Genomic DNA, 11238 nt, shown 5'->3' on the forward strand with positions numbered 1-11238 from the left:
GCGTGTACACACATATACATGCACACATGCATATGGCTCCGATCAAATCATATACATTGAAAAAAGCAGAGGAGTTTAAAATCCACTCCCGATGTCTGGTAGAAAAATTATATCCTAGTGCTTCCTCCATATTTTTTTTATATGACGCCGTTGACTTTTAGGTTGATTTGATCGTTCATCTTATTTAAAAAGACTAAATAATTATTAATTATTTTGTTATAATATGATTTATTATTATAGGAGCTTTAAGTATGCATTATAATTTTGCATATTTAGATATAAATTTTAAATAAAACGAATGGTCAAACATAATTCTAAAAGTCAACGGTGTCATACGTAAAAATATGGAGGTAGAATGAGTTATGTTCGGTCCTCTTTCTTCATCCATTAGTGTCACCTACATCAATTAAATTAAATCTTGTTACAAAAGCTAGCTTCATGCATCGCATCGCATCGCCTCGCCGTAGTTGTTAATCTACAAACACGCGCCGGGCCGCTGGCGCTGCCCACGCATTAGGCCAGCCAGCTGTAGTACACGCCGACGGCCCTGCCGTTGGCCTCCTGCAGCGGCCGCGCGTTCCTTCTTGCATCCTGCAGCGCATCAACCAACCACCATTAATCGATCTCATATAGAGAATGGTTGATTGGCTTTTTTATAAAAAAAGTAAATTATAAATAAAATATTTATATACTTATTCTTAGTAAATTAAAAGTCAATTCTGAACAGTAAACCTCGATGAAAAAAATATAAATTTAAAGTTAAAAATTTAAACTCTACCCTCTCCGTTTTCATAATATAAGACTTTCTGACCTTATCTAGATTCATATGTATGCAAATAAATCTAGACATACGTATAAATTATATATATATTTATCAATTGATTAATTTAGATAAGACTAAAAAGTCTTACAATATGAAGTGGTAGCTTATAAGCGTGAGTAAATCTAAATGATATGGGTGCTAGTCAAATTAGGAATGACCATAGGTCGATCCGTGAATATTTAGAATCGACTCTAGTTCAACTAAATTTTATTTTGGGATAAAACTTAGTTTATTTTATTGAATCAGCTCGGTCGCTTACATCGTGGACGGCTTCTCGCAGGAGCTCCACCTGCCGCCGCGACACCCGCCGCACCTGCATGCATATATATTTGCGTCGTCGTCGTCGATCAGAGCTCAGATCGATGGATGGATCGCCGCACCTGTGATGAATTGAGACGGCGAGGCGAGACTTACGTTCCTGGCCACCGTCCACGTGATCCCCTCGGTGCAGGGCGGCGTGGTGAAGGAGCCCGTGTACCGGTAGTACACGCCGCTGCCGCTCACCGGCCGCCTCGGGTCCACCTCGCCGTCGACCTCCACCTCGTGCATCTTCCTCTTCTTGGCGACCCTCTCGATGTATGGCTCCAGCTACGTACGTGCACGCATAGATAGACTGATTCATTCATGGCGGATCGACGTATATATAGATGTAGTTGCGGCGAGAGAGAGGGAGGAGAGGAGAGGAGACCATGTCCAGGGTGGCGTCGCGGCGGCGGCGGCCGATCTCGAAGAGCTGCGCGACGACGGCGTACCGGCCGCTGCTGTCGCTCTGGTGCAGCATGTGCAGCTCCAGGTCGTACCTGCGCCCGTCGATGGCGTGCTCGCTGGGGGAGTGCCAGTGCATCTGCCGGAGCCTGTACGCCTCGCCGTCGACCACCACGCCGCCGGCGTCGCCGTCGAACCTCACCTAGGAGACCAGAGCGCGCCGTCGTGGAAAGTATCAGTTACGTATCGCCGACGTCGTTGCACCGCGGTTGTGCATACCATGATGTCGTTGCCGCGGTTGACGAGGGTGGCGGCGGCGGGGCGGTAGGAGCGGAGCAGGCGGCGATGGTGGTAGCCGCCGGCGGCGGCGCCGGAGAGGTGGATGGGGGACTGCCGGCGGCCGAAGGAGCAGGCGGCCCAGTCCCGCCTCATGAGCCCCCACCGCTCCGGCCCGTCGTCGTCGCCGCGGCGGTAGCTGAACTCCATGTCGTCATCTTCACACATGCATGCAACGAGGAGGCGTTCATCGGTCAGCTAGCGGCGGCGGCGGCGGCGACTCCCCGGCCGGGAGTACGCATGGTACGGCAACCCAGCATAAAACCTACCGGTGTCTTGCTGTGCTCGGGCATGGCAGATCGAGCCGAGGGGCGGCAGCATCAGCAGGAGGAGGAGGAGGAGGAAGGAGACGGTGGCGACCGCGCCATCGTCGAGGCTGCTCGAAGCGCGCGCGCGCATTTCGGTTCGGTGGGTCAGCCGGCGCCGGCGCGTGATCGATCTCGCGACGTCCCCGTGTGGGCGTGGCACCGGGAGCTCGTCGCCGTTTTTACCGGCCGCCGCGCTGGTCACGCGGAACGCGACCCGCCGCCATATGCGCGAAAGAATCCTGCACGCTTTGCGTGCGTCTCGCCGGCGCGACCGGTTTGTCATGTTCGAAAGCTGAGCCAAATCAACCGTGACGGAATGCAACGACACGTTCTCTTAAAAAAAAGGCTGCAACAGCCAACAAGTAGTTTTCTCTGGGTCAATACTGTTTAAGTTGAGAAAATTTTTAAGAGAAGTGTCACGTCAAATGTTTGATCGGATGTCGGGAGAGATTTTCGGACACGAATAAAAAAAAATTTTACGGCTAGCCTAGAAAACGCGAGACAAATCTTTTGAGACTAATTAATCTGTCATTAGCACATGTTGGTTACTGTAGCACTTATGCCTAATCATGGACTAATTAGGCTTAAAAGATTCGTCTCAAGATTTCTTTCATAACCGTGCAATTAGTTTTTTGGTTCATCTATGTTTAATGCTTTATTTAGATGTCCAAAATTTTGATGTGATATTTTTGGAAAAAAAATTAAGAACTAAACAAGGCCCTCGGGAGTAGAGTAACAAACTAGCTAACGAAATTAAAGGTATATAAATATATTAGATAAAGTTCCAGTCTCTTCCTATTGGTTTTTGCCATAAAATTTTAGAGGGTGTTTATGAGGCTCGAGCCCTTACCGCCCCGGTCAACAGACACTTACTAACAATTACAACGTTAAAAATCTATTTAAAAATGTAACATAATATATATATTTTTTAATAAATATACATGTAGTAGATAAAAAAAACGTACCAACACAACCTGTTCAATGCTACTTGCCGCACAAAATGGCAAGGGCTATGTTTTTTCAGGGAAAAGATTGCATGAAAAATACATGGGGCATGCATGGACGTGTGTAAATAGGAATTTAACAAAGTTTGATGGGTAGGAATTAGGAAAGGATCCAACTAATTTTAATTTGCGTAATAATTTTTCAAATCGGGCCGTGATTTTTTTGGGGAAGAAAAAAAAAGGAAAGGTGATTTAATCAGTAAAAGAACAAATGGGCCGGAAAAGCCCAAATGTAATAATATGAGGCAGAGGCCTACACACAACCAGGCCCAAAAGATAAACACAACCGGTTTATCCCCCAACCTGTGGGACCCACCTGTCCGCCGCACAGCGCCCTCCTCCTCGCCGCCGTCAAAAAAACCCCGCCGCCGCCGCCAGCCGGCCCCGGCCGACGGCGGGATCAGCGTCGCCCCCCGCGCCCCGCGGTGAAGGGCGTATCCGGCTAGGTACGGCCCCAATATTCTCGTACAGTTCCTACGTGTTTTAGCTCGATCACGCCGCGTGTTCGGATAGTTGTTCGATGCTTTCGGTTTCTCTCTGAACAAACAATTCACGAACTAATCCACTCATGAATTCGATCAGACGATGGCATTTAGGTCTCAGAAAATGATGGTGTTAAGTTATTTGGTTCTCTACGCCGGAATTCAGTAGCAAGTTAAATCCCTGCCAGATTACTAGAGCACAGCACCAATGCCTGCACGCCGGAGTAAAATTGATCTTTGTTTGGATCTATTTCCAGTTACTTTCCTGTGCTAGAAATCTTCAAGTAAGCATTTGCACTAAAATGAGGTAATCTGCTGGATTGTGCACAGACTAATCTTCCACGACATTCTGTCTCTGTAATTCTGTATCCTCCAAGAAGAAGGGAAAAAAAAAAAATCCTGTGATCTGTCTCCTTGTGTATGATCCTATTCTGAGAATGGAACGATACCATGATAGGACTGCATTTTAGATGGAGTCATAGGTGAATAAATGACAAACAGTAAAAACTGTCAGTTTGTGGCACCATTTTTACCTGCTTGTTTGTTGTGCATAAATCTGGCATTCTGGCTTCTGTCAAGTGCAGTCAAAATTGGCCTTGGACCGAGTTCTTCAGTTAGTTTGTTCTTTGGTGGTTGCATGAGTGATTTTCATTGGGCATCAGGTAGATGGTAAATTAATGGCATGTCCAGATTATGTTTGTTTAGGTAGCACGACATCAGGCATCGTTGCGTGTTGCTTTTGGAGGTGAACTTGATTGTTTTGTAGCTCTGTGTGGTCAAAGGGGACCATGAACTTATCAGGGTCAAACCGTCAAAGCAAACTCGCTTTAATTTCCTTTCTTGCTTTCTTTTGGACAAAGTTTCCAGCATCCTAGCTGTTGTTCTTTTGAGAAAATGATAGTGGCTGGGGGCATCAACCTGAAAATGGGCTGTGTCATGTGCGCATGAAAAACCCCACGTTAGTAGCTTTTCTTGGTTACTGTCAACTTGTGCTCAACCAAAAACTTGTACTTTAACTGGGCGAGAAGAGAATCACCCATCAACCATGGTTTTAATTGGCTCAATCAGCCACGAAAAGGTCAATCTATCAGTTGATAATCTAAAAATGCATGATGTAACACAATTGAAAGATAATGTTCTGATAGCGCATATGAACACTCAAGCGTTTTCTGCTTATAATCCATGGCTGCAGAGTGCTTAGAAGTGCTTATGTACAGTCATGCAATCGCTGCTTAGGCTCATAAGAATAGGCTATACCTCTTGTATTTTTACTGTAAATTAAAAGTATTTGATCATGTAAGATGACTCCTATCTCATTCTTTCCCTGCAAAGTTATATTCATCTGACATAATTGCTTCTCTCTATATAAGCCAAACACCTTCAAGCAAATTAGAAGACCATTACTGTGATTGTCTTAAGTCGAGAAAGGCGCAAATAGAAGATGTCTCAAACTTAAAACTTTTGAGTAATGCATTATAAACCTTTTCTTATGCTCTTATACTAAATCAGTGCCGAATTATTCATCAGAAGAAATAAAAAAAACTAAGAATGAATCAAACTTTAATTTTCAGTTATGAGGAATGTAGTAGGACCAAATTAAAGGCGATCTCCTTTAACTATTCTATGCTTATTTTAGCACACATTTGCAGATAGATAGATAGATAGTATATGAGATCTCTACCCAGCGTCCACTAACTAGTAATGCGGATTGATTCAAGGATTCTGTCATTCTTTTAGCAGATTAAAAACTAAGGATTTTAGTGCAAGTGTCACCATTGTCCTCCTGGCATCTGTAGCCTTCTTGAAAGATCCTGTTCCAGATTGTTTCGAGTTTCCTCAGCCATCAAGTAAACCAAACCTAATCAGTATCTCATTTGACCAAGCAACTCTGAATTTTGGAATTGTTATGATACAGTAAATGGTGCTTCTCTTTCACGACAAAATTGCCCCACTTTACTAATAGATAATGGTATCTAGTTACTGACCAAAATCTGCCATCGATGCCTTCTTTTGATTAATTATTTGTAATTAAAGAAGTCGCCACAATCACAAGATGCCTTCTAATAATATCCGTAGATGGTGGTTATGAGCACCCCAGCCTTCTAAGATGCTGTTAGTGCTGCTAATTTCAAGCTTTTTCCTCTTCCCCCACTAGGCACACAAAGCTAATGTCGCCATCTGCTTGATCCAGACCATCTTGAGCATGATCTTTCTTTGTTGGACTCTGCCATTATCTTCCTTTGTTGGACTCTGCCTTAGTCCATTGAAATTATAGCCATTAAAAGTCCAAAGGACTTTTTACATGGATTTATTCTCACAAAAAGAGCATCAAGAGGGGAAAAAAGGAAGATTTAGAGTACAGGAATGATCGGTGTGCCTACGATGACGACTGAAATATTTACTAGTCAATAAAAGTATAATGGGATAAGGGAATCTTTGAAGTTGTCAATTAGAAAATTGATGACTTGGTTGAGCACCTTGAGGTTTTTTGCTCCAGTCCATTCATATCACATAAAGGTACGTAGTAGATTACGTGATTAGTGCTATGAAAAGAGTAGGTCAGGGGATAAAGCCTCTTCATAGGGTTCAATGTATGTACAGGCAGGAAGACATGCTCTTAAGTTGGATGTTTCCATAGGTTTGTGTTCTCTTTGGACCATGTTCGGTATTGTTTATGATGTTACATGTATGCTATTTAGCTAGGCCAGGTCTACAGATTGAGCACTGCCTTTTTGACAATGCGCCTATCCATTTCATCCAAAATTTTCTGCTCCTTGTGTCTATCGAATGATGGATGCCTTTACTGTACAGTGCAGCATAGAGTTGATTGTTTTAGGGGACCAAAACTGCAATTTGGCATAATTCTTATTATATTGCACCATGGTGCTAAACTAGCAAACTTCAGATGCACCATGCAACTTGTGTTTGCTTCTAGGAAATGTCTGGTGCTCTTCTTTTTTCCCTTGAAGATTAGTACCAAGTTATTCCCTTCTGGAATCATACTTAATTACTCTCTCTCTCTCTGTTTATGTTTATTCAGGGAACAACAGAAGGCCTGCTGTTTCTTTATTAAAGAGGGATTTGACCAGCAATATTATGAAGTTTTCATTTGACACTTTTGCTGTTGTTTGCTAAGCATTTTTTTTTGGGTAAAGAACAAATCCTTTGTGCCTTAGTGGGAGATTGGGAGAACACAATAATCCTCAAATTCTTTCAGTCCAGGACAAATCTGAATGCCTAAAGCCACTCATTTTCGATTTCTGTCCTGCCCCACAGCTGAAGAATGAAGGTTGGGTCCAGCAGTCACGATGCCAACATGCATATATGTCTAATTGTCTACATTGCAATTCAGAGGCTACTCCTAAAAGTCAGATCTTTCAGAATTTTTTAAATAAAAGCCAGACCTTTCTAGATCGCAGTGAAAAGAAAAAAATGGAAAAATAAAAGGAATAAAAGGTTTGGTGTATTTTCTTCCAGGATAATAACAGCATACCAGCAGTTGAGAATATTCAAGTCTTAAACTAACCCATGAGGCCATGGCTGTCTTTGTTTTCCAGAAAATAGGCAGACAAGTTCAGGAGAAACTTACTGGCAGGAGCATATGTTTATGTTCAGAGAAGCAAGATCTTGGGTTGCTTTGCTCCGTGCTTACCGAAAATCTGGTTGACTTTATAGTGTTTCCGAAAGCAATACTCTGCATCTGGAGTAGCCAGGTGGCCAGGTGGGATCGTCTGTGGAGATGATACGATAAGCAGTTATCTGTGGCAACAAATTGCAAGGTACTACTATATTTTCTTCATTTGCTTCAAAAATTTCCATTTCTTCCATGCAATGCTAGTAATTAATAAAGCCTCGAAATGGTTGAAGCATACTCCGTGAATTATGATCAGAAATATACACAGTGCAGTTATACATGTCTGTAGTTTGATAATCATGTTAAAAGGTCTTTATGTTGTCTAAGGTAGGAAATTCATGATTTATATTTGACAAGTATTGTTACATCCTAAACATATATAAAAATATGTTGATAGATCAAAACTAAAATTGATATCAACGACATATTACTCCGTTTAGAATGTGTCTTGATTTTAGAAATTCTCAAGGAAAACTTGGACCGATCAATGAAAAATTTCCTGTCCATTTATATATGAAAAATCAACTTTGTGGACTTGGACAGCCATCGAACATGGTTTTACGCACTGGTCGAAAACATGTCCCGGCTTTGGAGTAACAGCCACTCCTACAGAAGATCCCTTGCCCTTTTGCAGGACACAAGGGTAATTTAGTTTAATTACGGTTGCAGGAGACAACGATCAATCAGCTGTCCCCTCCATCTGCCCACACGTTGTACTGGACAAGCGTGAGGTGAGTTATAAAATTTCACTACTCCTCCTACTACTCCACTAGATTTGACGCGACCTGCACTTTGGGAGAATTTTTATATGTTGTATCAGAGACTTTTTCTTTTATCTTGTTATATCGAATATTTAGATGCTAATTAGAAGTATTAAATATAGACTGATAATAAAACTAATTGTATAAATAAAGACTATTTCACTAGACAATTTTTTAAGCTTAATTAAGCCACGATTAGCAAATGTTTACTGTAGCATCACATCCGCTAATTATAGACTAATTAGGCTCAATAGATTCGTCTCGCGAAATAGTCTAGAGTATGAGATAATTTTTATTAATAGTCTATATTTAATACTCACATTCGATATTCGACGTGGTAGGAGGTAAAAAAAATACTATAGTATCCCAACACGGTAGTGCCCTCTCGATCTGCTCTACACTAGTGCGTTCGAATGGACAGCCACAGCTTCTGTTCTCCTCCATCCATCGCTCTCTAGGCTCTGCAGAATTATACTACGCTCGTGCACTGCAGAATTATTTATGCTACTACTAGTATCCTTAAAAATGTATTTGTAATATTAAAATCTTGTTTCTAAAATATAAATATTCATAATATTATTTACTATTTGTTACATCAGTCATTTTACAACTAAGATTCTCATTTGTTTTAGCCCCATTTAGCTTGGACACATAGTCTTTTCTTTTTAACATTAATTTTACCAGATAATTTAGAAATATTTATATTTTAGGAATAAGTATTATTTTGTTGAGATGGATAGAAGGAGGACGTAGTATGACATACCTTTCTGTTTTGGCCGATTGGTCAGATCCATCGTAGTTTGGACCCTGTACGTTCTGTATGCTGTACGTACCTGCTGTCTTGTGGTTGTATCCAGTACGTAACACAACATGAGAGATGCTGAGCTACTCTATGCTACTCCCTCCGAAAAAAACTAATTCTCTGGTTTCTACGTAACATTTAACCATTCATCTTATTTAAAATTTTTTTAGAAAATTAAAAAAAAAATTAATCACACGTAAAGTACTATTCATGATTTATCATCTAATAAAAACAAAAATATCAATTGTAAAAAAATTTGAATAAAACAGAGAGTCAAAAATTAAAGATAAAAAATAAAAAATTAATTTATTTTAGGACGGAGGGAGTACTCAGCACATGTTGGTACTAGTGTAGTGTGTTCTTCTTGTTGGTGGGAAGGAGAGGAGGTCAAACAAGCTGGATTATTAGCTAGGAGGCTTGTTGGGCTAGCTAATCAAGGGATTACGTAGAGTTATTATTGGTAATTAAGGGCTAGTTGAATACTCATGCTCCATGCAAATTAAACTAATTGCATGCCATTGTTGGAATGTCCTATGGTGAGACCCCAGGAATGTTCTGTCTGTAGTTGATACAGTAATGTCTTTTTTAATTAAATTATAGTGTATATATGTTCCTTACCATTTGCCCTTCAGCTTATAGCTGAAGTGGCCATGGATCAGCCATAAATAATTACGGTCGGCTTTGGTTCAACTAATTAAATTAAATAATATTTAACAAGAAGCTTAGTTTGTTTAGTTAAACTAGAAGCTACTCTAAATTACCCGACTGAGCCATCCAAATACCTAGCTTATATTCATAAGCAAAAATTTATATTTCAAACTTAATTTTGGAATGTTCTTCGTCGTATTATATTTTTCAGGATTTATTTTTAAACCGAAACTGACATATATACATATATATAAGAGTTATTTTACCCATAATTTTTTTTCACAGATAGGTTGTCACGGCTTGTGATAAGCATATATAAAGTTATAAACAATGCGATGAGGTTAATAGTACCAAAGGCAATGTATTCCTGTTGAATTAGTTCATCAATGCATCAGAGAGTACAACATATAACATTATCAAGCTTATTTCTGAAAAGAAAACACAATAACTTTAGATCTGTTCTAAAAACAAAAAAAAAATACACATATACACTCTCTACTCTCTAGGCTTTGGATGCCTTTCGCATGTATCTACAAGAACTCGCGGAAAAACTGCTAGCGGAAAAGATAGGCCGTGTCGTCACACATCAATATTTTATGCAAAAGAACTTGATGATGTGCTTGCTATGTTCATCAGGTGAGCGTGGAGCCGTGGACCATGGAGGACCCGACCAATACTACAAAAATAACAACGACAGGTCAAGCATGCATATCCCTTTCCCTTAGCTATATATCGATCTTGTGATTCATATTGAAAGTTTAGTGGATATTCGGACTGTTTATCGATAATGATGATGATGACTTGATCTCAATGACCTTTCGATTGTTCTGCACTTCAAGCAAGTACTGTACTTGATTGGCTCTGTCTCTAAATAAACAAATAATCCACGTAGAAAAAACTCGTGGTGTAGGAAAATTTTCAGGTCCCAAGTTGGATAGAAATTAAACTTGGAGGTAAAATATACTCTTATTTAGATCAGATAGCCACTGATTTTATGGTGTTGTTTTAAGTTTTTCTCTTTTACTTTCTAGTCTTGGGGATCATAGTTTGGTTTTTTATGGAAAAAATCAAATAGTATATTTACAAAAAAAACAATCTAAAACAATTAACAAAGGGTGAAAGATAAAATTTTGATAAGAAAACATAAAATCAACTCTAAATTGAAAACTAAAAATTTGAAGTTTGGTTTATAAGTATAAGCAGAAGCATAATGATGAGACTAGCTGCTAGTACTGATTTCTTGTGAACTATATATCTTAGAAATTTACTATACTATAGTACTAATTAAGAAGCAGAGATAATGTTTTAGTTTGGTGCTTTATCTTGTTACTATTTTCTTGCCCCTGAAGCGAGGTTTGTAGGTGGTTGTTGTGTTAACTGGTCCAACCCGAGTGACTGCGATCACACAACTTTAGTTATCTCGTCTACACTGTGTTGTCCCATTTGATTGATTAGAGTATCATGCATATCATATTTTACCTTTGTTACAAATTAATTATACTTCACGCTTTTCAATCCAATTGCGTATAATCGCACAATATTGAGGATGTGTTCTAATTCAATTATGTATTTTAAATTTTCGCAAGCACACTTTTCAGCTCCTAAATGACTTTTCGTACAAAAGTTCCTCAACTGTTACTTGTAAAACAAGATTTTCAATAATTTATACTAATTAATCTAGTTGTTTAAATTATCAGATAGCTATCACAAAAATTAGATAAAATTTCAAGAATCT

General features: G+C 39.9%; 1 protein-coding gene and 1 long non-coding RNA gene across 4 annotated transcripts; one reads left to right on the plus strand and one right to left on the minus strand.

Annotated features, from left to right (window-relative positions):
- Positions 1-309: 309 nt before the first annotated feature.
- LOC102716330 (alpha carbonic anhydrase 7) lies at positions 310-2456 on the minus strand. The gene is made up of 6 exons (XM_040525418.1): positions 2134-2456; positions 1808-2022; positions 1512-1730; positions 1238-1411; positions 1083-1136; positions 310-591 (listed from the first exon to the last, which is right to left on the minus strand). The coding sequence occupies exons 1-6, from the start codon at positions 2453-2455 to the stop codon at positions 514-516; spliced, it is 1062 nt and encodes a 353-aa protein (XP_040381352.1). The 5' UTR covers position 2456; the 3' UTR covers positions 310-513.
- Positions 2457-3538: 1082 nt separating this feature from the next.
- On the plus strand, positions 3539-10419 carry LOC107304415. 3 transcript variants are annotated; one of them, XR_001550509.2, is made up of 6 exons: positions 3539-3622; positions 6699-6807; positions 6935-7114; positions 7216-7437; positions 7962-8023; positions 10140-10419. It is a non-coding gene; the product is annotated as an uncharacterized LOC107304415 (long non-coding RNA). The 3 variants fall into 3 exon arrangements; XR_001550510.2 differs by lacking the exons at positions 6699-6807; positions 6935-7114 and having other exon boundaries at positions 3544-3622; XR_001550511.1 differs by lacking the exons at positions 3539-3622; positions 6699-6807 and having other exon boundaries at positions 6852-6947.
- The last annotated feature ends 819 nt before the right edge of the window (positions 10420-11238 follow it).

The sequence above is a fragment of the Oryza brachyantha genome, chromosome 6 (genome assembly GCF_000231095.2).
Source record: "Oryza brachyantha chromosome 6, ObraRS2, whole genome shotgun sequence".
Lineage (NCBI taxonomy): Eukaryota > Viridiplantae > Streptophyta > Magnoliopsida > Poales > Poaceae > Oryza > Oryza brachyantha.

What these genes read in the sequence shown, in the direction of transcription:
- LOC102716330 (XM_040525418.1), bottom strand. Translation starts at nt 2,455, where the DNA reads ATGACAAACCGGTCGCGCCGGCGAGACGCACGCAAAGCGTGCAGGATT. An exon ending in CGTGGACGGTGGCCAGGAAC is followed by an intron (nt 1,137 to 1,237) that starts GTAAGTCTCGCC and finishes ATATGCATGCAG; the next exon opens with GTGCGGCGGGTGTCGCGGCG. An exon ending in TGCGAGAAGCCGTCCACGAT is followed by an intron (nt 592 to 1,082) that starts GTAAGCGACCGA and finishes GATGCGCTGCAG; the next exon opens with GATGCAAGAAGGAACGCGCG.